This window comes from Patagioenas fasciata, chromosome 1 (assembly GCF_037038585.1).
Source record: "Patagioenas fasciata isolate bPatFas1 chromosome 1, bPatFas1.hap1, whole genome shotgun sequence".
Taxonomy (NCBI): domain Eukaryota; kingdom Metazoa; phylum Chordata; class Aves; order Columbiformes; family Columbidae; genus Patagioenas; species Patagioenas fasciata.
This window is the reverse complement of record NC_092520.1, coordinates 176,437,390-176,463,848: the sequence shown is the minus strand read 5'-3', so window position 1 is coordinate 176,463,848 and position 26,459 is coordinate 176,437,390. Positions and strand designations below refer to the sequence as shown.

The 26,459-nt window shown below is 53.1% G+C and overlaps 2 protein-coding genes across 3 annotated transcripts; one reads left to right on the top strand and one right to left on the bottom strand.

Annotated features, from left to right (window-relative positions):
- The first annotated feature begins 387 nt into the window (after window positions 1–387).
- On the top strand, window positions 388–21,906 carry MICALL1 (MICAL like 1). Of its 2 annotated transcripts, XM_065851244.2 has the most exons (16): window positions 388–582; window positions 6,813–6,861; window positions 8,701–8,842; window positions 9,924–10,027; window positions 10,759–10,895; window positions 13,234–13,814; window positions 14,302–14,365; window positions 15,403–15,788; window positions 16,093–16,574; window positions 17,050–17,184; window positions 17,499–17,625; window positions 17,973–18,063; window positions 18,438–18,511; window positions 19,232–19,346; window positions 19,681–19,727; window positions 20,030–21,906. In XM_065851244.2, exons 1-16 carry the CDS (start codon window positions 437–439, stop codon window positions 20,149–20,151), a joined length of 2,802 nt encoding a protein of 933 aa, XP_065707316.1. In that variant the 5' UTR covers window positions 388–436; the 3' UTR covers window positions 20,152–21,906. The 2 variants fall into 2 exon arrangements, with proteins under 2 accessions (XP_065707316.1, XP_071658053.1); XM_071801952.1 differs by lacking the exons at window positions 388–582; window positions 6,813–6,861 and having other exon boundaries at window positions 8,758–8,842; window positions 9,928–10,027.
- On the bottom strand, window positions 21,901–26,459 carry C1H22orf23 (chromosome 1 C22orf23 homolog). The gene is made up of 6 exons (XM_065842740.2): window positions 26,286–26,459; window positions 25,906–25,968; window positions 25,110–25,295; window positions 24,505–24,645; window positions 23,195–23,295; window positions 21,901–22,896 (listed from the first exon to the last, which is right to left on the bottom strand). The coding sequence occupies exons 1-6, from the start codon at window positions 26,383–26,385 to the stop codon at window positions 22,792–22,794; spliced, it is 696 nt and encodes a 231-aa protein (XP_065698812.1). The 5' UTR covers window positions 26,386–26,459; the 3' UTR covers window positions 21,901–22,791.

Genomic DNA, 26,459 nt, shown 5'->3' with positions numbered 1-26,459 from the left:
CTGAGAATTCAGCCTTCCCTGAACTGCGGAGAACCATGGAGCTGGTGCGTCTCCCCAGCCTGCTGCCTTACCTGCAAGCAGACAGCCCCGGGGTCTGGCCCTGCTCCCTGGAGCATCCAGGTTCCCTTTTGAGGGGACTGCGGCATCCCATTCCCTCCCGTGTTTCCCACCTGTCCCTCCAGCTGCTCGGGGTCTGACCCTGCCAGCCCGGGGAGCGGCTGCGGCGCCCTCCCCTTGCAAGGGAGCGGGCAGGCGCCGGAGTAGAGGACGGGTCCCCGGCCTGTCCCCACGGGCCCCGGGGACCGCGCCCTTGGAGACCCCGCCCCCTGGAGACCCCGCCCCTCGCAGCCCCGCGGCCCCACCCCCAGAGGCCCCGCCCCTGGGCTCGCGGCGCCGGCGGGTGGCGGCGGCGGCAGCAGCTGGAGCGGCCGCCCCCATGTCGGGCCCGCGGGGCGCCCTGCAAGCCTGGTGCCGCCAGCAGTGCGAGGGGTACCGCGGCGTGGAGATCCGCGACCTCAGCGCCTCCTTCCGCGACGGCCTGGCCTTCTGCGCCATCCTCCACCGGCACCGGCCCGACCTCCTGTGAGTGCAGCGGCCGCGCAGGCCGCGCGGCACCGGCCTCGCCTCGCCCGCCGCGCCGGGCCGGGCGGGACTGCCGCGGGACCTGGCTCCGGCCCGCGGTCGCTGGGGGCAGGAAGAGGAGAAGGGAGGACCTGGAGGTTTGGGGCGCGAGGAGCACCGGGAGCCCCGTTTCTGGAGGGGCTGAGCTACCCGTCCCCCTTTGCCGCTGTCTGGGACGATACGGGGTGGGTGGGGGCTCGCAGAGAGATGGAGGAGATGGAGGCACCGTAGGAAATGGCTCTGGGCCGGCCAGCGGAGAGGTACAGGGTCTCCTTGTGTGTCGGTGTCGAGGTTTCGAGGGCAGAGAGCAGGGCAGTGGCTCCATCACCTCCCAAAGTAATTGGGTACCGGGATGAAGGATGCAGTGTTTCACTGAGTGACCTTCTTACCGGGGCTGGGAAACCCGTCAGGGTCAGCAAGTGTCATGGGAGTGAAGGCTGAAGAGAATGTGGAGGTGGGACAGGTCTGGCCTCAAGCCAATGTGCTGCTGTACACCTCCTGGGAGCAGTGGCGGCCAGGGAGGCGGCATGGTGCTGGCAGCTTCGCGTAGGGGTGTTCCGCCTCTGCCAGAGGTGGGCATTCCCCCTTCCCAAGGACCAGAGCTCTGCCCAGCGCAGGGATGTTCTCCTCCAAAACATGCAGAGCCGTGGACCAGGTTGCTTCTTGCATTTGCTTCCAGCTTGTTTTCTGTGGGTGCTGCAGTGAAAGCAGGAGGTAGAAAATAACAGCAGGGATCTGAGCCCTGCTGGCCTCCCCCATCGAGTGGCTTGGAGTTGAGTTTCCTCTGTTTCACCTCCCTTTCACAAGGTGGCTCTGGAGGGGAATATGGGTTTGAACAGGCAGTGAGTTTGGGATTGCTTGGGGGCACGGTGTCAAGCTGGAGAAACTGGCCGAGCTGCTGGAAGGAATCTGCCCCAACCTGCCACTGTAACCCTGCGTGCCCCAGCACTGCTGGGAATCCGCCTCCTGGCTGCTCTAATCTTTGGTGGCCCTTGCAATGCAGGTAGGCTTTGCCCCACCTTGCCATGCCTTCCTCACCTGTCAGCAAAGCCCAGCAGTGCATCTCCTGTCACATTCTGCTCCGGGCCTTGTGGTTCTTCCTCTGAGGTTGCCTGAATTGACCAAATCCTCTTTTAGGAACTGGTCTTGGGACAGCCTTTTGTCACAACAGGACAAAAAAAGCCATCTCTGGCAAACAGAGGGTTGATAGTGACATTGCTTTGGAGCTGCAGTGCCTGTGAAGAGAGCAAAACAGGTTCATGTTCTTAGAAGCAGAACAGGTAGGTTAGAAACCAAATTGCTGCCTGACGTGTATCAGATGGCTGCCACAAAACCCTCTAGTGTGGTGTATGGGAACCACTAAGAGCAAAGATGTATGGTGGCTTTACATTGCCCTGGATCTTGAGGGAGCTCAGTGGTCTTGTGCCCCAGCAGCTCCTGGGTGGTATGGCTCACTCTGACCAGCTAGGACAGAACCTCAGAAAATGCTCTGAGTTGCAAGGCTGCTGGAGAGGAAGAAACAAATTAAGGACAGGAACACTTCCAATTACTGTGTTTCTGATTTTTTTTTTTTTTTTCATGTGAGTGGCACAGTAACTGGGAACTGAAAAGCAGAGGTTCAGCAAAAGCTTACAATAAACACACTAAAACCATCTGATGCTTTCCCATTAACCATATTTACCATCCCATTAAGCAGCAGCCACTGCTCCTAAGTTGTCAGTGAGCTTAAATCTGTTCCTGGCAGATGTCCTAACTAAATGCTTCACAGGTCCTCTGCACGAGCTGTGTTGGAGAGACAAAGCTCAGGGCCTTACAAGGACATGGCATGTTGTAGAAGGATTTTCAGAAAGTGGTCAGGAGAGTAGCATAATTTCATCTGATTCCAGCTTCTTCAGCCTGTCCCGATTTGGAAGTGAGAAGATTGGATCAGACGCAGTAAATCTCCTGATGGTGGAGGAAAAGTAGTTGCCCTTCTTTTCTTCTAAAGTGCTTTTAGTCAGCCTAGTAATGGGACTTGGCAGGGATTTGCAAGTATGTTTGTGACCTCTCATGGTCCTCCTTTGTGCTGGGCTCTCCTGGCCTGTGTGAGACAGCCAGGCTGCTCCCCGAAGGCTGACGTTCCTCTGTATGCAGCTGCTTCCACGCGTCTGCTGGCTTCGCCTTGGGCTGCAGAGGGGAGGAATGAGCACATCCATACAAGAGCTGAGCTGGAACTCTCTCGTTTACCTGTGCCACACAGCTCTGCTGGCACGCTGATCCTGCGGGCCTTCTTCTCCAGCTGTGGAGGCTGTTGATCTGTCCCGCTTGTCTGACCCTACCTCGACACCCCCTGTTGCCCTGCTGTCCTGGTAGGCGACACACTGAGGAACAGGCTATTGTGAAAGGTAGGAGAGGCCATACGCATAAGTGAGGCTGAGGGCAGTTTGCCGCGTGACTTCTGTTTTGAACACAGTCCCCTTGGGATGAGGCAGGTGACATCAGAAGGGTGCTCCCCTGGAGAGCTTCACAGCAGCTTCTGCAGGGCTCTTGTAAACCCCAGAGGATTTTTTTTGAAAGAAACAGACAAAGCTGAAAGTGCTCAGTGTTTGCTGCAGGGCTGTCAGACTCATCTTCACCAGGGGCCACATCAGCCTCGCGGTTGCCTTCAAAGGGCAAAATGTAATTTTAGGACTGTATACTTATACAACCTATACCACCCGGTGAAAATGTTTGACACCCCTGGTTTAGTGAATCCACCCAAAGGTGTTTTCACAGATGGGTTGCACAGCTGTGGGACTTTTGTGTTTAACTGTGAACTTCAAAGTCCCTGGCTCTGACTCCACTGCTGCACACACCTCGCTTGGTTTCGCTGCCTCACTCTCCCGATCGGAGAAGTGGGAGGCCTGGATTTAGCCTCTGACTGCACTGCTGGCTGTGTGATCTTGGGGTGAGACATTTAATCTCTTCTTTTCCCTTGTCAGTTAATCTAGAAACATCCAGGCCAACTTGACAGTGGACTGTGGGAATTAATCAGTTTGTTTGCTCAGTTCTCTAGAAATCTAAAGCATGAAATTAGCATTTACAAGACATTTGCCACAGCTTAGTGAAGCAAAAAGCATTTTTCAGCGTCCCAAGCTGTGTAGCCTCCCTGGAGCTCAGGGGAGGTTCTTGGCATATGGGGATGAGAATAATAAGAGAGCATGGCACACGCCTTTCAAATGCCAAGAGAGAGACGAAGGCTTGAAGAAAACAGGAGATGAGAGCCGTGTGTTTGAATCTCTGTTTTGTGTCCCTGGAGCCATGGGTTCGGTTACAAGGCAGGATCACAAATCTCATTTGTTCCTTCTCATGTACTGCCTGCGCTTCCCTGACGAGACCTGAAAAGCTGAAGGGCTTATTATGCAGCACTGCCATTAAAGGGCTCATGATTTATATTTGAGGAATCCAGGAATTTGCTCTGGTTTTAGCTGTACAGCACACCCTTCCCCCTTCCCTGGGTCTGCTGTGCACCCTGGCAGCTGCCCTAAACCCTGGAGTGCTTAGTGGCTCTGTATGTATCTAATTAGGTAAGCTCTTGGGATGTTATTTGTGTGGAAATATTACTCCAGGATCTGCTACAATGCTGGGGTTTGCTGAGTCAAGACGGTTGTTCAGCTGGGATAGCCAGAATCTCGCCCATTCTTACATCCAATCCCTTAGCCTGGTGTGTTGTGAGTAGGGGAGCCTGAGCGTGGCTGGATGAAAGGCTGCTGAGATCAGGGCAAGGAAATAATGTGACATGTAGCTACATGTCACAGAACTGTGGGATGGCAAGTTCTGGTCTTTCAGCAGAGAAGACAGTTTGTGAAGAGGAAAGGGGTATTGTCTGGGGTGACTGTACCCCGTGCCTAAGAGGCCATGCTTCTTGCACATTGGTACAGGGAACGTTCCCGGAGCTGTGGGGATGCTGTGTGACAGGGTGGCATATGGGAGTGCTCATGTTGGGGGTGATGGAGACCATCGAGGTCCTGCTTGGCTTGTTTGGAGAGGGAGCTGAAAAATGCAATGAAAGGAACTGAGTAAACTGTGGTCCCTGAGGCCTCATACTGATGGATTCAGCATCTCCGGTAAAAGCTGAGATTCTGCAATCATGTCTTAGTGGAAAAAATTTTTTATTCCCTTGCTGCTTGGTAGCTCCCTGTGTACTTCTTGAGCTTCACGTCCTCTCTGCTGGCGTCTGCTTTCCCAGGCAGATTTGCCTTGGTTTACTAAAATGGCTTTGGTTTGCTGGGACAGAGTGGACTGGACATGATGTTTTGTCTGTCAAAAAAAACTATCCCAGCCCAGGCCACCAAGGAGTATTTGAGCTTCCAGCTGCACCACTCCCATATCCTGAAAGTGAGGGCATTCAAAATGAAGGTCATAAATGTTTAGAAGGCAGTTGATATATAACTTTGCTGTCATCGCTTCTCCTGTGTTCCCAAGCTGGTATTTTCTTTAAAAGGAAAAAAAAAAAAATACAGCAAGGTTAAAGGAGTTCTCTAAGAAAAAGAAAAAAAAAAAAAAAGACTTGGGGTAAAAACATCTCTCAGTGGAAACTAGTCATAAATACAAAAAAAGCACTGGTTTTCACATCAAAGTAAAGGCTGTGGCTGAAGCCTTTTCTCACCAGCATGTAGAGAGAGAAAAGTTGCTTTATTTTGAATAGGCTGAGTTCTGTGCGTGTATTTGCTTTCAGGAAGATGCTTAATACAGAGCTGGATGTCCGGCCCATCTTCTGCATCTCTGCCGCGTTCACTCCCACAGCAGTGAGTGGCTGCAGCTTCGTATGTCGGGAAGGAAACTGCCCCGGCAGCCTCTTGCTTTTGAACGGAGGAAGTGTAATTTTATGGTGATGCAGGCAGCTGGGAAAACCTTCCTGAGCCCATCGCAGACTTCCTCTGCCGCATCGGGAAACGTGAACAACAGGCTTGGAGAAGGGGCTGGTTGCCCCGCCGTGCGGCACTGGGGCGGGTTGTGTCAGTGTTACAGGAAAAGGCAATAAAACCCAAGAGGGGATGGAGGAAGGGAGGCTCCCACAATCCCTCTCTGCAGCTGAGCATTCACCATCTCACCCCGATTCCTGCACATCACCTTTGGGGTGAGGGGGACATGCCCCCTCCTGATCTAAATTGTCTCTCTGGGTCACTCTCCAAAGCTTTGGCACCTCTCTCTGGGCCATTGGGGTGGCTTCGCCTGACCCTAAACCTCTGGGCTGTGTCCTCCTCCATGAATCCAGCTCACAGGCACACCGAGCTGCTGCGTGAGGGTTTTTTTTGTGACACAGCTGAGATGCTTGGCAGGAAGGGGCTGTAATCAGTTTAGCGTGGTGCTGTTTTTACACATTATACCCACACACACATGCAAAAAGGCGTAACTAGCTGCTTCCTGTATTTCCCCCCCTCTATTGAAAACTTGAGGACCACTTTAACCCTCTGCTCCACTGATGAAGGCAGCGATCAGTCCCTGTGGCTGGGCTGGTTAGATCCCCAAAGGGATCCTGGGGGACAAGTGAAATGACACAATATGTTTGGGTTGGGAACTGCTGGGTTTCCTCTCTCTGCCCTGCCCACCTTGCATTCAGCAACCTACCTCACCATAAAGGATGTTTTGCTGTGCAGTGTGAGTGTTGGGGGTAAGCAAGGACAGAAGTGCAGTTTGAGACCTTCTCTGTCACTCCAAATCCTGGGGTGACCTCATATCCCTTGAGGTGGTGCAAGGGAGTTTGTCTAAGGACTCTCGTTGGAGAGAGAGATTTAACGCAAGCAGCTCTTTCTCTTGAGGTGGACGATCTGCTCTTGTGCTGGTGGCCTTGGAGGGGCAAGTTTGGGGTGATGTGAGCCCTTTGGTGCAGTGGTGTGTGGTGTTAGTCAGAATGTGGTTCTGGTATTTCTGCAGCCTTTAACTTTGAGGGCAGAACAAGCAGGTAATGTGAGACAAGAATGTAACTTTAATTTCCTGGCCACCACCCATTTGGGACTTGCTTTCTTTTTTTAATTACAATTTCCCTTGGTATTTTTTGTCCCTTTACAATGTGAATTCTGGTTTACCAAGGTTCTGTTTCTCTAGGGTCTCCTATGTTGAGTTATTGTAATGTCCCAGGAAGGTTGGCTGTCCTGAGAACTTGCATGTGGTGGCGTTCAGGCGCTCTTCCTCTGCATCTCATCTTGCTCTTTTGTCCTTTCTCATTTCAGAGACTTTGATTCCCTCTCCAAGGATGATGTCTATGAGAATAACCGCTTGGTAAGTCCCCATTATGCTGTACACAAAAGGAAAAAGGGTCATTAGAGTGACTCAATGGAGATCATGTAGTGTGGGAGGACTTTGTGATGGTGGTGAGGGGGTAAGAAAAATCTGCATTTGTAAGTAGCAGGCAGGAGCTTATCTGGAAACATAAGGGAATCTGAAACATCAGCTTTCAGCCTGGACTGAAGAGAAGATTAGATGGTTATTGTGATAGTTGCCAAGACAATGTCTCAGGTGAAAATTAAAATGGTGCAACATCTTATTGACCTCAGGTGTTCTAGACTGGCAGGCAATGGAAGCAGGAAGCTAGTTTTACTCCAGGTATAAGCAGAGAGGAAGGTCATGTTGAACCTTAGCTGGTCCACAACGTTCCCCTCCTGCTTGGGACAGCTGGAGCCAACAGCAGAAGCAGGCAGTGAAGAACGGGAAGATGGCCAACACCAGCAGTAGGACAGAGCAGAAATAACCTTGTTATATTCCTGAGAGAAAGACCAATTGCTGCAGGCTCCTATTAGTACATGAAGAGACATGGGCCATCACCTTCCCAAGACGAGTTGGGCTAGGTCATTTAGGTTTTCGGGGTTAGGACACTGCAGTGGGATCCTGCCCACATCCTTTCCTAGACCAGCTGGCTTCCTTCAACCATTAGCAGCTATCTTTTCCCATTTGGGATCCATGCAGCATGTTTCTTTCCTGTACTGGGGTCTCTTATTGCTCCCTGCTGCTTGTAGTCTTGTGATGAGCAGAGCTCAGTCCAGAGAACTGGCTTAAAGCCAGGCTGAGCAAAGCTGGGTATTCACAGTGGGCATTTTACACTGTCAGTTAGTGCCAATATCCATTTTAATTTATTTCTCCACTCCTTTTCTTTAGATCCCACACCCTGCACAGCATCTTGTGCCTCAGAGACCAGTCAGTCACCTTCAGTCTTTACACACATGCTGCACATGGCACCTCACCTTTTCGTGCCCACACCTCTCCCATCCCTCCTGACTCACTGTCTTTCCCTGCCGTGGTTTTGCATCCGTTCTCCCTCAGAGATCACTGCGGGTGTGCTGCCCTTGGCACAAGAGCGGCATGGCCTGTGTGTAGCCAGTAATCCACACACACCACTGAGCAGGAACCTCTCAAACAGCCATTTTCTTCCTTCATTCTTTCTTTACAAGTAGTCATGTATGCAGTTGTAGGAACTACGTGCTTCTTGTCACAATGTCCTTGTCATTTCTGCTTGCTAAGACACAGAAAAGTGGCTTGTGCATGGCAGGCTCATTGCTGTTGAGCAGGGATGGCTCTGTTAACAGTGGGAGGGGACAAGGTGGCATCTCAGAGCACAAAGGGATGGGTAGAGTCAGTGTTTCTGTGGGATGAGCATTTGGGGTGGCCAGGACCACTGCTCAGTAAAGCTGGTGTTTGGCTGCGTCACTGGAATTATTTGCTAACCCTTGGCTCTCCCTGGTGCCAGCTCTCTGCCAGGCTCTTGCGTGAAGGCCCTGGTGTTGTGCCCTGTTTCACAGGTTGAAAAAACATTGTTTTTTTTCCAGTGAAAACTGGGCCTTCCTGAGAGTTACCCTTCCTGTCCCAGTGCAGCAGCCAAATGCCAAGACCCCTGGGTGGGAGTTGCAGGGGCACAAGCAGCTGAAATGACTTTAAGGAGGTGGCAGCTGCAGCTTCTGATGCCACCTTTCTCATCAAGTAGCATGTCTGGGAGCCTCTGTCCGTCAGGGCTACCACAGGCTTAATACTTAATCTTACCCAGGGCTATTCCAACTTTATTTCTCTGCTATTTTTCAGAGAGCATCAGTTTTGTCTCATTAATGCCTCTCTCTACTGTTCTTGCAGGCCTTCGAATTGGCAGAGAGGGAGCTGGGCATCCCAGCTCTGCTAGATCCCAATGACATGGTCTCCATGAAAGTCCCTGACTGCCTCAGCATCATGACTTATGTGTCTCAGTATTACAACCATTTCAACAACCCCGGCCAAGGTAAGTGTCCTCCCATCCGTCTGGCTTCCAGTTTGCCCCCACTTGAGTACAGGAAACCCAGAGGTACCTCATCCTGTGGCAAATGGGAGCCGTGTGTGTTAGTGGGGAAGGGGAGAGGCGTAGTTAGTACCTGCCTCTCCTGGATCTTATTGGTGCCAGTGAGGAAGGCCTGGGGCAGGTTGTGGAGCAGGGTGAGATTTCACAAGAGGTGGGAAGTGATTTAACAGCTCGGGTTTTGGAAAGAGGAACGCCTTGTTTCTCCTCCCTCCATGCTGCATTCCTGCAGTGTGGGTTGGGCCACCCTGGTGCTCATCAAACCCCTTGTGATCTGCTTTAACCCACTAACAAGGGAGAGAGCTAGATAGGCAGCCCGCCTGCCGCATCTAATTTTTATCACATTGGTAAGTGTAAAGTGACTGGAGGAGGGAGGAAGGGCGGTCAGGGTGGAGTCTCTCAAATCAGCTCATCTGTCCTTGCAACTGCAACCTGAGCTGAGTGCTGTTCTGAGACAGCTCTTCCAGGGCATCCCTCCTGGGTGGAGACTATTCCCTTCTCTAGCCACAACATCAGATAAATCTCTTCTGTGTGCATATACTTCTTTAGGGATGGTGGCCTCCCAGCCAAGGACTTCTGGTGATCAGAGAGTGAGTGCCAGCCCTGATGGGCAGGAGATGCTTCGCAGACCTGCTGGCAGCCCAGAAGCCCTGGTGCCCAGCGGGTCACAACAATAGGTCAGCAGCTGCCTGGGGTGCTCTGGGCTCTAAGCATTGCTGAGGGAGTTGGTTACGAGGAAGTCGAGCAGGATTTGATGACTAAATCAAATCAGAGTGAGAGCTGGTGTCCCTGGGCCCCCAAAGGGGATCCACAGCAGGGCTAAGCTCTCTGGCAGCCTCTCTGACCCATTAGTAGATTGTGTTTGTCTCTTCCCCCAGAAATAGTCACTGAAGTGTCAGGAGCAGCAAGTCCCATTCTGTGTCACAAGGCTGGATGATTTTATTTTTTTCCCTTCCCCTCCCCCAACATGGGGGACGTGAGTCACCACTCCTCTCTGTGCCTGATCCTCCTTGCCTTCTGCCTCCAGTCAGAGTCCCTCCGCCTATGAAGCGCCCAGCTGCTGCCTCCTCTCCTCCTCTGCTGTCCCACAAGAAACCCGTGGCTGAGGTTGAGAGTCCCCCGGCACCGCAGGTATCTAATTTCGTGATTCAAAGCTAGCCAGAGGCAGTGGTCCTCCCTGTGCTGCAGACAAGGAGATGGGAGAGAGCCCATCACAGTGGCATGGATCCGTGCAGAGAGCTAGCTGTGTGTTTTGGCGTAGGAGCAGTGTTTGGGATTTTGGTGCCTTGGAGGACCCAGCTGTGAGAGTGTTTTCTCTCCAAGAGTCTGCAGACTGAACTTTGTCCATGGTGGGCAAGAGGCTTGGGGGGAAATGGTACCAGATGGTTCCTTGAGCCATCCAGGGCACAAACACCCTCCCTCCTATGGTAGGATAACCCTGTAGGAGCAGGAATGTAGGGTTAGAAGAGCAGAAAATATGCCTTTTTCTTTCTTGGCCCTTTATTTCAGGATTTAGCAGATGTCTGGGATGGCGCATGACCCAAAGAGAAGAGGTTCCCCTTGCAGGTCCCTGTTGCTGTGGGGTTTAGAGGAGTCCCTTCCACAGAACTTCAGCCCTGCCCCTAGATAGGGGAAAGGCACCTTTTGTAATGGCCCCTTCTAATTTGGAAAGAGGCAGCCTGCCTGTGCCTGGATTTGGGGACAGCTGTTCTTTGCATTGTTAGACCCTGAGGTCAGCCCCTGAGCTGTGCCGTAAGTGCTCAGCGATGGATCTTGCATGGAGAGCAGCTGCTTTAGAGGAGCTGTGGGCTGGGGAGCAGCTCATGGCCCTCACCCCAAGGTCCCCGTGCTTTGTATCTCAGGACGATGCCCCCCAAGACCCGGTGGAGCGGTCCCAGCGCACCACGCTCAGCAGTACCTGTGTGGCCTGCCAGCAGCACGTCCATCTGGTCCAGCGCTACCTGGCTGAGGGCAAGCTCTACCACCGCCAGTGCTTCAGGTATGTGCTGTCCAGGCCTGGTGGCATTGCTGCTCTCCCCCAGCAAGCTGGAGGTCTGCAGCCAGCTGCATCCATCTGTCCGTGTCCTTGGGCAATGTGGAGCATCAACAACAGTGCCCAAAATGATACTGAATAGAGTGTGTTTGCCTGTCAGGCTCCTGTCCCAGGGTCTGACTAGCCCCTTGTGTCCAGCTCCGTGCTACTTGCCTCCCCCACTCCCTGCCTCCCCTGCTCTCTTCTGCTTTTCCAGTTCACTGACTTGGGATCCCACCCCCTTGTTCTTCTCCCAGCCCCATAAACCAGGATGCTCTGCCTTTTTACCATCTGCCTACTCAGAACCCCCAACGCCACTTTCCAATGAAGTCTAAGCTAGGACATCATCCCACAGACCTCCTTCCACCCACACTCCACATCCTCAACTGGATATACAGGCTCCCATGCTGCTTGGGGTGGTGCTGAGCTCCCAGGGGAGCATGTGCAGAGCTGCAGGCTGTTACCAAACAGAGGAATGAGGGATTAGACATCAGCAGCTCTGTGGTTACTCCCTGGGTACAAGTCCTTACCTGCAGCACCTGTGAAGTCATTTCACTTTGCTTTCTCTGCTCTGATGATGAAGAGATGAGATCTCTCCTGCAGGCCACAGGACAGGAGCTGGCAATTGGGCAGCTGGCATCTGAGGACGGAAATGTTGAGCCACTGGGAAGATATGGGAGGCCTCGCTCACCTGTGTAAACAATTCCTGCCTAAGCCACCTGAGGATGTGTCATAGAAACAGCGTTGCAGGAAGGGAGTCGTGCTGGGAGCTGAGCTGGGGCCCATCAAGCTTCCCATCTGCAGCTGCGGCAAAAGCAGGAGCTTTGTGGGGTACAGGTGCAGCATTGCTCATGGGATAGGAATGTTTGCCTGGCACAGCTCATGGCCCTTCAGGCTGGGCTGCAAAATCCCTGTAATTTTGTCCTGAGTGTTTTGCCCCCTTATGCTTTTCTTGTATTTTCCCGCTGCCCCCTGCTAATTTGTTAGTGCAGTTTGTTCTGTGGCAGCATTTTCTGTGAGCTGACAGAGGTGAAACCGAAAGTCTTTCTCCCCTAGTCTGAACTTGCCACCTCTTCATTTCATCATAATTTCATCATACCCCTTGTCTCTAGAGCCCCTGTGTCCTCATGCTTCTGCTCTACATTTCTGAGGAAATCCCTGCCAACTGAACACCTAGAGCAGAATTCCTCACCAAAATCATCTGCTCGCAGTGTAGGGCAGCCAGCTGCTGTGAGTGCCAGGTATTCAGACAAGAAGAAACAAGCTTGGGTTTCATGGGAGTGCTTGATCAGCCCCTTGCCCTTGGCTCTCTCTCACATATGCTGTCCTCCTCCCTTCCCAGGTGGAAAAGGGCTGACTTGTTGCCAGAGCCGTGTGTTGTACTTACACCTGGAGGGCTTCATTAGGGAGGATTCCAAGGTTCAGTTCAGAAAGAGTGGATGATCCAAGGAGGTGTGGCAGACAGTGAAGGAAGGGGAAGCTTTTAGCCCAGTTTCAACAGGCGAGGCAGAGTGAGTTAAAGAACGTCCCTACTGTGTCATACTGTGCCAAATGCCCCAGCCCTGGTGGGGGCCATGGCCAGCACTAGCGAGGGGAGCGTGAGACTGGGCTGGGCATGTTTGTTGCTGCTCCTGAGGATTCTACAAGCCCCCAGCATAGAGGTTTCCTGAGTCAGAAGTGGCATAATTTCAATTAATACTCAGTGAGTGGGGGTTTTTTGTTTTATTTTCTTTTTCTCATACAAATGTGTCTGACGGTTCTTTAACCCACCTGGACCCTTGGCCCCTGCAAGGCAGCCCATAGCCACTCTGTGCCCATTCTGAACCAGTTGCTTCCTGATTCCAGTTGCTATTGATACTCCCTGTTTTGTGTCTCTGGTCAATCCTACTCCCACTCCCATGGCCACCTGTGATCTTGTGGCTATCTCCTGTCCCTTACAAGCTGCATCTTTTCCAGGAAAACTGTAGTTTTCTACTTTTCCAGGTCTGGAAACCATGCTGTATCCTAATACCAACTGTTGCCCTTCCACATCTATTAAATCCTTTCTGAGTTGAAGGAGGAACCCAAACATGAGCAATATTTGCCTTGTTAACTCCCCATGGCTTCACACAGTGGTGTGGTGGCATTTTGACATTTCTCTGTTCCTCTCCTTTCCTGAATGACTTCCCCACAACAGCACTACGATTTAGTAGTGGGATGGGAACTAACTCCATGGCCCTGCAATGATCTCCCAGGTGTGCTGTCTTTCTTGAGGATGGCAGGATGGCATCCCTCATCTCACAGGGCTCTCTTTTCTTGTTGGCAGGTGTAAGGAGTGCTCCAGCACGCTGCTCCCGGGGTCATACAAGCCTGGGTCGGAGGCAGGGACTTTTGTCTGCATGCAGCATCGTGGTAAATTGGCCGTGAGTGGAAAAGCAGAGAGGAGGCCCAGTCCAGACCGATGGTCACCAGAGCTCAGACCTGAAGCTGGGGCTGTCAGCGTGGGTGAGGATGCCCTCCCTGCAGGAGCGGAGGTGGGGAAGGATGATGGTGACTCCCTGGAGAGCATGGCAGAGACCCATATGCCTGCAAAGGGGCCAGCCAGCCCAGCGGAGAAGGACAGCGTGCCTAGCAAAGCAGAGACAGCAATGCCCCTTGCCCATGCAGACAGTGGGGCACCTGTCTCCCAAACTCCCCCAAGACCTCCCCTTCCCAGCAAGCCCACGGTGCTCACCCAGGACAAAGCCAGCTCACTGGACGGACGGCTCAGAGACACGCGGCCCACCCCTGCCCCAAGAAGGGCCACCGATGCGTCAGCCCTGTCCCCTCCAACCTCTCACCCTGTCCCCCGGCCCAGGTCCACTCTCCAGGGCGAGGGCAGCGAGTGTGTCCCTGGCATGATGAACGGTAAGAGAGTGCAGTGGTGGCAAGTTTAGCCTCTGCCTCTGCAATAGCCGAAGTGATCAACTGCGGGTCAGATTAGTTTTGCTCTTTCTCTGCAGCCTGATGCCTTTTTGCCTCTGAATAAATCTCAGGCTTGGACACCAACCCTTTGATTGGCAGCCATCCCCTTAGCGGGGAGAGCAGCGCCAGCTCCCTTGTATGTCTCTGGAGCTCTTGGGGGTGCTGCCAGCATGGAGGGAAGGTGGCAGTGCTAGAGCAGTTCACGGGAGTGGGGACAGCGGGGCAGGTCGGTCTTCCAGGTGCAGATCCAGGGGTGAGGAGGGGAGAAAAAGGCAAGGGGGATGTTTGGGGTTGACCAACTGTGGGAAAAACACCATGAGGTCTTAAGGAGCCTCTTACTGGGAGATGTCTAAAAGGTGTTTTGTTTTGATTTAACCTCTTTCTTCATGTCCTTTTGGTATTGTGACAGTCTGACCCTGTGTCTTTCTAGGTAGGGTACCTGAAGCCAGCCCCCCTGTCCCAAAACCCCGAGGGAGACCCTGCTCCTCTGATCGGTATGTCCTTCTGTTTGCAGGTCACCTGCAAACCCCATAGTGAGGTGGGGCTGTGGGGATGGCTCAGCTGCGGTCTCCTATCCCATCTCTATCAGCCCCTCCTCTTGGGAAGATGTAGGCTGTGATCAGGTCCCTCCCCTTAGAGTTGACAGTCCAGTGCAGTCAGGCTCACAGTGTTTGTTCGTATTTCCCAGGGTCTTTGTCTCTTAGGGTTTGTGAAGAGTTTGGGGGCTTCAGAAAGGTGTTTCTGTGGCACATGCAGGCTGCCAAGTGACTTCTGAAATGACCCTAGTTGTGGGTGCTGAGAAAGGGACACTTTTCTGCCTTGTGGAGGGTTTGTTGCAGGAAAGGTCCGGTGCAGTGACACTGGGAGCTCCTGGCTGCAACCTTTACATATCCTGAGCTCTCACCCAGGAACCCGCTGGCTCTGCTTCGTTCTTGCTCTTGGGACAGAGATTGCACAACAGCATTTGCAACAGCCAGGGAGCGGGTTCGTGCAGCAAGTGATGGCCGCTGTCCTGACGAGCAGTGATTCCCTGGGCCATGGTGCAGGCTTGCCATGGGACACTCGGACAATAAGGTGACAGGCAGCCTTCTGAAGGATAGGAAAGGAGCGTGACCACAGAAGAGGACAGGCATCTGGTCTCCACTGCCCCTTTGCACACAGCCTGCGGAGCAGAGCTGGGGGTAGGAACGGTGGTGAGGAGGGCAGAACAGCTGTGCCCATAAAGCTCAGCCTTTACCACTGCTTAGTAGGTGAGGGCTGTAATATTCAGAAACCAAAATGCTGGACGCAGCTGGGGAGTCAGGCAGGTCGTGCTTCGCTCAGGCTGAAGGTTTGCCTGTAGAGAATGAGAGATATTTTGTTTCTGGGGAAGACTAGAGCCACCCTTGGATGAGAAAGCTGCTTCTGCATGGAAGACATCCTGCTCCATCCATCCTTTCCCTTGAGGGCTAGGTTCCCATCCTGTGCCTCACCCTCCAGGCTTGTCTCTGCTCCCTGCCACCTCTCTCTCTCTCTTTCTCTCTTCTCCCAGTGCTGGAGCTGCTGCAAGAGCCAAGGACCCACCATGGATTGCCCTAGTTCAAACAGAGCCCAAGAAGAAGCCAGCTCCCCCTCCTCCCCCAGGCAGCGGCCATGAGCCTCTGAGCAGAACTTCAGAGGAGGAGAATGGGGAGGAGGCGGGGAAAGCCAGGAGCGAGGAAAATAAGTCTGATGCCACAGAGCCCAAGTCGTACAACCCCTTTGAGGAGGAGGACGATGAGGAAGAGGAGAGCGCTGCTGCCCAAAAAAGCACACCTGAGCAGGAGCAGAGCGAGACTGCTGTCAAGCCTCTCCATCCCTGGTATGGCATCACTCCCAACAGCAGCCCAAAGGCGAAGAAGCGGCCAGCTCCACGAGCCCCTAGTGCTTCCCCACTAGGTGAGCTTTCCCCCTGCCCCCCATTATGCCTCCCTTGCAACCCCTGTGCAGCGCCCTGGAGGCTCCCCCTTCCCTGGCAGGCCAGGCCTTTACATGGGGACTTGTGTTAGCCATGTCCTCTCTGCCCACTAGAGAACAGCATTTGCAGGCAAGACCTTTTCTCTGGAGGGCCCCATCTGTCCTCTCTGAAGAGAGACAGACACTGGTTCCCTTTGCACTCGTGACCACCCCCAGTATGTACCACTCTCCCCTTCCCTCCTGGGTCCCTGTCACTTCCTCCCTGAGCTCTCCCTTTGCTTTGCAGCCCACCACCCCATCTCCAGGCTGTCACACTCTGAGCCATCATCCTCCACCCCATCGCCAGCCCTCAGCCTTGAGAGCATCAACTCTGAGAGTTCAGCCAAGGTTCTTGGTGACGCCGATGAGGCCTCAGTGCCCAAAAGCTCCTCTGAGCCCACTGTCCACACGCCGACAGCCACCAAGACCTCTAGCACTGACACACCACTGACCAGCACCTCCTCCAGCGAAAGCCCTGCTGCTCCAGCCAGCCTCTCCACCACCTCCTCCTTCTCCTCCTCCTCCAGTGAGCTGGCCAGCGTCAGTGGGGAGGTGCAGCACAGCACCCCACAGGCCAGTAGGAGCGTCTCCACTGGCAGCTTAAAGACCAGCCCAAACCGGCTGCCCCCCAAGCCTCCTGCTGGGGCTAGCCCTACACCCATCCTCTTGGCTTCAGATGGGGGTGCTGGGAGACCTAAGACCCCCTCCTCGCCTAAACCACAGCTGAAGGTGAGATGGTGACCTTCCTGCCATCTGGATCAGGGAGCTTTTCTTTCCTGTCCATCCCTTGGTCACTGTGGGGATCACAAGTCCAGGCTTTCCCCTTAGGTTGGTTTGGTGTGTGACCCCCGAAAGCAAACCTCAGGCATGTGCTCATTACGTGGTGGTTCTGCTCATACCCTGCATGCCCCAGGTGCTAGCAGAGAGGCAGGGTGTTGTGTGCTCGAAGCAAACAGGAAGGGAACTGTGAAGGAAAGTAGTTCAGCATGCTTGTTAGAGGCTGGGGAACTGGTGCCAAAGAGGAGCATGGCTACTTTTTGCCCCATGGCTGCTGGTGGAGATGGATGCTGTGTTCCTCCTCTGGGAGGGTGTGAGGCAAGACAAACCCTAGGGCTGCCCTGTCTGCTCAGTCCCAGCTGTCGGGATGCTACATCCCTTCCCTTTCCCAGACTCTCACATGTCTCCTCTTGTCCCCCAACTCCAGTCTTCCTGCAAAGAGAACCCCTTCAACCGGAAGCCATCGCCTGCTGCCTCCCCATCTGCAAAGAAACCTCCCAAGGGTTCCAAGCCAGTGCGTCCTCCTGCACCGGGTCATGGCTTCCCGCTGATCAAACGCAAGGTAAAAGGGCCCCTGGGATCATTTTGGGCAGAAGTCAGCTCTGTCCTCTCCCCCAGGGCCATAGGTGTACACATATGCCCTGCTGATGCATGTTTGGGCAGGCATTGCAGCAATTGGCTGTGGTTGGGGAGGATGGTGTCCAGGCTAGACCCCACGGATGGCAGCACCATGGTCTCCCTTTGCTCCAGAGTGGGGATTTCAAATCCACCCTTAGGTGTTGTTCCCCTGCCCCCATTAGTGTTGACCACCCTTAGGGTTATCCCTGGAAACTGGAGGTCGGTGGCAATGGAAGTATCTGTCATGTGGTTTGGCAGGTGCAGACAGATCAGTACATCCCTGAGGAAGACATCTATGGGGAGATGGATGCCATTGAGCACCAACTGGACGAGCTGGAGCACCGTGGGGTGGCCTTGGAGGAAAAACTTCGCAGTGCTGAGAATGGTATGTGGGCTGGGCTCTCTGTTGGTGTGGGGCAGGATGGACCCGAGAGCTGCCTTGTGTCCAGCCAGGGAGATTGCAGTGGCGACTTCCTCCCTGCTGATGCTGGGCTTGGAAGAGCACAAGGGGCTGTGCTGGGCTCCAAGAATGGTTGCAGCCATATCCTGGACATGGAGATGTGGAAAGAGGTGGGAGAAGAGAGAAAGTCTCTTTGGGGCTGAGGAACAGGCTGAGGTCAGGTTGGCTCTAGCCCAGCATCCCTCTCCTGGCTTGGCAGGGCCCATCCTGCCACAGGCTGTTGGGATCCTACAGGGCTGGGGATGGCTCAGAATTGTCCCTTTTCTTGGCAGACAGCCCTGAGGACAGCCTGCTGGTGGACTGGTTCAAACTGATCCATGAAAAGCACATGCTGGTGCGCCATGAATCAGAGCTCATCTACATGTAAGTGTGTGCTGGTGTGTGGGGAGACACTAACGTTCTTGTGGGGAGCCCTGGCTCAACCCTCCCAAAGTTGTGCTTCCAGGGGAGAGCCTGACACAACCTCCTTGCCTGGAAAAGGGAGGGAAGCAGGGCAAGCAGACAAATGTATCCAAACACACTCAGAACTGACCCGCTGCAAGTCACCAGAGCCCCTTCAGGACAGCCTTGAACAGCCAGGCTGGTCCCTGCTGGTGCTTGGCTCCCTGACCCTTTGGCTATACAGGATAAGACCAACATCTCAGTGGTTCTTTCCAAGCTCACCCTTTGCTTTGAGGTGATATTCTGCCTCTCTGGAGCTTTGCAGTGGTTCCTGGCAGTATCCCTTTCCCTTGCAGCTTCAAGCAGCAGAACCTGGAGCAGCGGCAGTCAGATGTGGAGTATGAACTGCGTTGCCTCCTCAACAAGCCAGGTAAAGCATTGCTCTGAGTGCCGTTACCTCAATTTTTTAACCTGGGCATCATCTCTCCTCTGTCTAGGTGGGTCTCAAGTGAAGAGACAGATTTCTCCAGATCTGGAGAAGGCTCCAGGGGGACCTGATTGTGGCCTTTCAGTACTTAAAAGGGGCCTATAAGAAAGATGGGGACAGACTTTTTAGCAGGGCCTATTATGACAGGACAAGGCATCATGGTTTTAAACTAAAGGAGGGGAGGTTCAGGCTAGACGTGAGGAAGACATTTTTTCTAATGAGGGTGGTGAAACACTGGCACAAGTTGCCCAGAGAGGTGGTAGATGCCCCATCCCTGGAGACATTCAAGGCTGGGCTGGACAGGGCTCTGAGCAACGTGATCTAGTTGAAGATGTCCCTGCTCATTGCAGGGAGTTGGACTAGATGACCCTTCAGAGTTCCTTCCAACCCAAACTGTTCTTTGATTCTGTGATCTTTAGGGATGCCAGCACAATCAGCTGGCTTTAGAGCCATCACATTGCACGCCCCAGCCTTGTGCAGGGACGTGCTCCTTTTGTCCCCATGGGATGTCACCTACAGGACTCTCCCTCCAGAGCACCACTAGCCCACCTGGTCCAGCAGCATGGGGATCATGCTAGAGGGCATCTCTGCCCCAAAGCTTTGAATTTCAGAGCTCTTTCAGCCATTTAATTGCCTGTCCTTCCTTGGGGTCTGGCTGGGTAGAAAAGGACTGGACTGACGAGGACCGAGGGAGGGAGAAGGTGTTGATGCAGGAACTGGTGACCATCATTGAGCAGAGAAATGCCATTGTGAACTGCCTGGACGAGGACCGGCAGAGGTGAGTGAGGAGTGAGGTGGGCTGGGGGAAAGGGGAGAAGTGTATCCTGTCTGACTCAGCCCCATATGAGCAGTTTGTGGGGGTGTCCCAAGGTGTCCCTGTTGCTGACGTCTTTCCCAGGCTTCCTGATCCTTGTCTCTTTGAATGCCTTGTGTGGGAAAGACAAGGCAGTACATGCAGCATGTGGGATTTATCCTGCTGGTAGCAAATGCTCACAAGACAGTGATGGATCTGTCTCTCCACGGCTTATAAGTAGGAGGTTCTCTAGCCTTAAACAATACAACAACTGTTTTCAGGGCTGAATTGCTGAGCTCTTTCCCATTCTTTCTTTCAGAGAAGAGGAGGAGGACAAAATGTTGGAAGCAATGATTAAAAGGAAAGGTAAGAAACAGTCAGGAAGATTTTTGGAGTGATTTTTTCACTGCTAACTCCAGCAAGGGGCAGTATGAGCCATTCATGAAATTGTGTGCAGAAGGAGAGAGTGGATCTATTCTATGTAGATTCTGGAATCTTTCCTGTAAGGCTGTTAAAGTTTGGGGCACAGTTGTGCTGTGCATCTCTACTACCACAGAAAGAATTGTGCATACACTAGAGGGCTTTGATTCATGGCTCTCACCATTGTCAGGCTTGCATGTGTACAACCATCAGCGTCCCGCAGTAACCACCCCGCTTTGCACCCCCAGAATTTCACAGGGAGATGGAGACTGAGAACAAGAAGAAAGGCAAATTCAAGCCCATGAAGGTGCTTAAGTTGCTGGGCAACAAGCATGACTCCAAGAGCAAGTCACCCAAGGAGAAAAGCTAGAGCAGCAGAACATCAGCAGTGGAAGGGATGTGCTACCTGACTGCCCTGGCCTCTCCACAGCTGGCTGGGACACCTGCCAGGAATGGGGGCTTGTCTCCCTCTGCTCCCGTCGCCTCTCCCCCTCTCTGCTCCCTCCCCAGGCACAGGAGCTGCCACCCTGGGGAGACACCAGCCGTCTACCCGGCATGGGCGAGTCTGACCAAAGCGCTCCCCTGCCGGAGGCTGCGGAGGAGCCTGCAGTCCCCTCTGGGCAGCCTTGCTAACGGGGCAGGGAGAAGATGGATTCGCTTTTTGGATACATTACCCCATTGAGTGTTCTTGCTGTTAACTGAGAAGCAAGCCAAGGAGTTTGGTGTTTGTGGGAAAATTTGCACTAACTGCTCCCCCGTCCCTTCTCCTGATCTAACTGTGACAGTTCCATGTGCCTCTGACCTCTGCCAGGAGGGGACTGGGCCTGCCTGTCCCTCCCTGCCCACCCCGCTCTTGTCCCCTTCCTGTCGCCTTTTTAACTTCAGGAGAAAACTCTGGCATTAGAATCAGGATTCTTTGGGTTTTGCTGGCCTAACCTAAAAATGTTAAGAAAATACTCCGCATCATGAGGCTCTAGAGCCATAGCCAAAAAAATAACTGGTGCCCTATTTATTTTGAGCTGTCGTCTCCCTCAAGGGCCAGTGCTGGCTGGACTCTGTTACAGGGCTGAGGGGACCCAAGTGGACAGCACACAGCTGCTAGGACGCAGCTCACACACCCCACTCAGGACATCTTACCCCCCACTGCTGCTAAACACCCCTGACTCTGCTGCCTTCGGAGGGAGGAACATTCCTTTTCCAGGCAAGGGCAGAAAAGCTCAAGACTGACTCGGTGCCAGAGAGAGGCACAAGGCTTGTGCCCCTGCTCACCAGTGCCACCTGTGAGCAGCTGGGGAGAGAGGCACGGTCACAACTGACTCATACCCAGCTTCATCTGTGTATACTTTTAAGTGTGCAGGGTTTGGCTGGTTATTTTTTACACCTCCTTTACTAGATGAATTCAAACCCACCCTAAAACTTTTTAAAACCTTTATTTTATTTGTCATGTCTGTGTGTGTGTGTGTGTGCATTTGAGGAGGGAGTGGGGGGACTGTGTTAGTCCAACCATCCCTTCTTCCTTCCATTTTTGTTTCCTGCCTTCTCCTCTGAGGCGAGGAGTTATTTATTGAATTGTTGGATCAGTCTGAATTAGAGTTTCATGGGTGTTTGGTTGGTCAGCTGTTCATCATGCCTTCTCATTAGCAAATTAGACATAACCAGCCTGAAGCAATCTGCTGCATTTCCCTTCTCAAAACCCAACAGGCTTTAGCCAAAATGCTCTCAGAGCAGTGCCTTGCAAGGTGGCTGGTGTAGCCTTCTGGAAAGGGATCCTCATTTCCCAAAACCTGAGGGACCCGAACCACTCCTCAATCCCAGTGTGGCCCCTGGGAGATGGCAAGCACAGCCCCATGCTGGTGACACCATCGCACTCTTGCCATACCCCAGCAGGTTGAGGAAGAGCAGTGGGAGGGGAGATCCCAAAGCACAACTCTTCTCCAAGGAGAAGCAAACCCGCTTTAGAGCCTGCTGTCACATCACTGTTGCCAAAGGCCATTGGGATCGCTGTAGCCTGACACCCTTTGGCCCGTGCCCAGTGAGAACTCTGATTTGTAAATTATACTGTACTAACTCCGTGACTTCCATTCACCAAAAAAGAAATAAAAGAAACATTGGATCTAAAAACTGACTGCAGCTCAGGTTTCTAATTCTTTTCTGTATCTACACTGTCCCAGGGAAAGGGCACGCTGCCTGGCTTTGGGGAGTAGCTGACGGAGTGGCTGAGTATTGTTAAGTAGATAATGGAATCTTGAGGAAACTGGGAGGTGGACTTTATGCAGGAGCAGCGGGGCAGGCTTCAGCCTGCTGGAGGACAGAGGGTATGTATGAGGTGAGCAAACAGCCATTTCCAGGCTCTGTGGGAGACCAATGGCTGTTCTGCAGACCATGTTTTCAGGAACCAAAAAAAACACAGCTAGCCTGCAGCAAAGAGCAGCGTGCACTGGGCTGAAATCCCCTCTGCCGCCTCAGCGCAGCTGCTGCTGAGAAGTTTGCTGATGAAGACAATCACGCTGACCTGCAGCAATGCTGGAGACTTGTGTTTGCGCAAGGCTGCACGTCTCTGCCATCTGCCAGCACAGCCATTCCCAGAGCCCTGGGGACAGAAGTGGGTCATAGATGGGGGCAGCAATACGTGTCGTCATTATACTGTCATGAGAAACTTCCACCACTGGGTGGATGGACAGGAGTGACGTTTTTATTGGTAGGTTGCTGTAATCTGAGGCCTTTCATTGGCAAAAGGAGGCTCTGCTTTGTTGTGTTTTGGTAGCTGCTGCTGTGTGTTTTCATCTTTTTAATACCAGTGAGCAAGAAGGGATCCAGTGTGTGGATAGGATTTTACAACAGCTTGCTTCTGTTACCAGTTACGCACAAACTGCTCCTGCCTTCTGGCTTTAGGCAACAGGTGGTGCTGCCCCCTCTTCAGGCACTGGCACACACCAGCTCTTGAAAATCTGATGCCAAGAGTCTGGAAAGAAGAGGTGAAAACAAATTGTGCTTGTGTTCTTCCCTTGGCCTAGTCATGGGGATCAGATTTGTTCCCACCAGGGAAGTCTTTTGTCATGATCTCTCTCATTTCCTCACTTCTCGTCTTGTCAATGATCTCCATCTCACGCATTTTCTGCAAAGTACAAAGGCAAAGGACTGAGCAGGGAGAATGTTGGCAGCTTTTTTTTCCCCTTTCTTTTGCCAACCCCAAGAGCAAATGTTCTATTTCCCTGATTAAGTTACGTGCAGACACGGAAAAAAAGGCTGAAAACCTCTATCCCCCATCCCGCAAATTCATGTCTGTCCTATGCCATGAAGTTCTCTTCCCCTTCCCTGCTCATGTAGTGGAGGGAGACTCTGCTTTAAGGTTTCTGATGCTAGGGATTCCCTCCATGTGCTGCATGGCTGATATCACCAGGAACCTCACATACCTGTGAGATTTCAGTGAGGATAATACTTTGATACTTCTTGCCCTGTCCTAGAGCTTCCATCTCTGCCAGGAACTCCTTCCTCTCTTGAACTTCATTCAACACTGATGGATGAGAGAAAACACTGTGGAAACAGGATTCAGCAAAAAGGCAAGAAAACGTATTTCTATCTAGATCTGAACCCCCAATTTCCTCTGTGTGAACAAGGGTCCTGCCAGGGGAAGAGTGATGTCTGCTCTAACACTCACCTTGCCCATGTCACCAAAATACCTCTGTAGTCCCTTACACAATGCAAAATGTCCCCACTGCTCATCTTTTTACTGCTCCCTATCTTGCAGGAACAATAACTTTCTAGTTTTATTTGTACAGACAATTCTCTGTTGCTTGTGGGCAATTCAACTGGTCTGTGGATGGAGACAGAACCTGCTTAAAGCTGTTGACATGCAGCACCCAGTGACCACAACTGTCTGTGCTCCCAGGGCCAGCACAGGCACAGAGCGTTAGCTGCTGCTTTGCAGCACAGACCCACAGGCAGCTCCAATGGCTGCACAATCCTGGATCAAATCTTGCCACACCACGAAGTACACGAGTATTTCAGATGTGTCAAGGACAACACTCAGCTTGCAACAAGTTTTACTGGAAACAAAGCATGCATGAAGCCAGCCCTCTGGCTTCCCTGCAGCAGGGACCAAAGCTCCCCTTCTGTACACGTTACTCGAGCCTTGTCCCATCTTTGTGCTGCCCTGGTTAGTGAAGAGCTGCCTGGAGTTTACATACACGTTGAAGATTCAAGCACAGAGAGACATCAGGCAGCGTTTTGCCATGCCAGAATACTCTGCAGGCCAAAGTCCATCACCGCTTAAAATTCTGCTTGACGTTTAAGCTTTGCTACTGTTTAACTGTTCTGATCTTGGAGCGAAAGAAAACAGAGCCCAAAGCATGGTCAGGCTGGCAAGTGTCCTGGTCTATGTTGAGTTATGCAGGCTGGGAAAAGGACCCGCAGTACCTGGGCTTCCTGCCTGCATCACCCTGCACGTCTCCCGGGTGTTCCCCTGCCAGCAGAGCTCATTTTGTGTGGGCAGCCCAGGGAGCTTCAATCTGCCAGCAAACCTCTGCAGTAAAAGCTCTGTGAGGACAGCTGGATCACACACAGCACCACAGCAGCAAGTCCTTTATCTTGGAAACTGGGCTTGGTGCCTCTTTCTGCTATGGGTTTCATGTTACTGGCAGCACAGGCTGTCACCCCAGCCCTGGGAGGGCACCGGCTTCCCAGGCTGCCCACCCCGCTTCCTCCAGGGTACATAAACACCTACGTTCTTCAAACCGGTCAGGCTCAGGTATCTCCTCCTCCTTCATCTGAACCGGTGTCTGCTTCACCTTGTGCTTCACAACATCCTTATCCTTCCCTGTCGCTAAGATGTTTTGGAGCCTCTGCTTCTCTTTTTCCAAGTCTCCTGTGAATGCCAAGGGGAAAAAAAATATGTTATCAGGCTGTCTCCTCAGCGAGGAGCCTGGCCACGCAGCTTCCATGCTAGTGATGCCAGAAGTAGCATTATGTTAACAACAGCCCATCCCTGGACTGAACTGCGCAAGCACCGCAAAGGTGTACCTGTGGTGAAGAGCCAACCAAACTGGCATTGGAGGTTTGAGTCACATTTATAAGCCAAAAAAATACACAGTGCTCCCTTTCTACTCAAGGACTGTCACCCTCCTAGCCAGTAGGCAGAAGTCAGTGGGCACTTATAGTAGATGTTCCCTCAGTGATCTATTTTTAAAGCATTTTTGAAGACAAAGCTTAAGGACAAAGAGCAATTAACATACCCCTGCCACTGCTGAGATTGCAGGCAGGGGATGGACATAAGGGGAAGAGAAGGACCAGGTGGTATCATCTATTTACTGGCAATGTTTGTTGACTTACGGGTTGCCTGTGGCCTGAATTTCTCTCGGATGTAGGCATCTCCTGCCTGGCAGACCTTGGCAGGTCGGAGATGCGGTTTAACGGAAAGCCTGCTCAGCTGAGAAACTGCTGGGGAGAAAGCAGGCGCTGGAGGTGCTGGCTCTTTGCTGGATGTGGGGTGGCACTGGAGGGGCAGGGCGTCTCCTCCTGGAGAACAAACAAAAAATATTGGTAAGTCAGACAGGAAGGAGCAGAAGATCTGCCTATTGATCCACTGTAGCACCACAAGTGACAACGGGCACAGACTAAAATATGGGAGGTTCCATCTGAATATGAGGAGAAAGTTATTTACCTTGAGGGAACCAGAGCACTGGAACAGGCTGCCCAGAGAGGTTGTGAAGTCTCCTTCTCTGGAGACATTTAAGACCTGCCTGGACACATTCCTGTGTGATCTGGTCCAGGTGAACCTGCTTTAGAGGGTGGGTTGGACTAGATGATCTCCAGAGGTCCATTTCAACTCCAACCATTCTGTGATTCTATGAAGGGAAGGGTGCCACAGGTGTCTCACCCTGGTTGTCAGTACGTGCTGACATGAGACAGGCTGTTGTTCAAGTCACACCATTATGTCATGTTTGGGATGACACCTGTGGACACCTCACCCAATATGTCCCAGTGTGTCAGCAGCAGCTGTGCTGCTGTTTCACAGCACTGGCCCACCCCAGCAGGCTGTGGGCCAATGCCCCCTCTCACGGTGAGCGGCAAAGCTCTTGAGCACAGCCCAGCAGCCGGGCAGGAGAGCGGCAGCGCCGTCACTCACGTTTCACACAGTCCATCAGGTATCGCCTCTGGAAGCCCGTCAGCTTCGACTCCTCCATCACCGCTGAAAAAAACACGACGTGTGGGTGAAGCCGGCGGCCCGAGGGGGCTCCACACGCCACCCCTCCGGCAGCGGGACGGGCTGGGGAACCCGCCCGAGACCGATCCCTCCTCACACCCCAGATCAAAGGGGAAGATGCAGCTTCACAAGACTCAAGCCGAGGCGCGGGCAACAGCGCCGGTCCCTGCGGGGGGAGCCGCGGCTGAACGCTTCGCTTCACGGGAGGGGCAGGACGGGCCAGATCCCGGCGCTCCAGCAGTGCGGGGGCTACGGGAAGGCCGAGGAGCCGGGCCCGATCCCCGGGTCCACTCCGCCGTTACCTCTCAGCAGCTCCCGGGTCCCCGGGCTGAACCGGGCTCCCCCTGCCATGGCTGCTGGGTTGCCGCCAGGCCCGGCCGCCGCGGGTGCTGACGCCTCCATAGCGACGGGCGGCGCCGCGGGAGCGAACGGAGGCGGCGGGGGTGGCAGGGAGTGAGGCGGCCCGTCGCCACGGC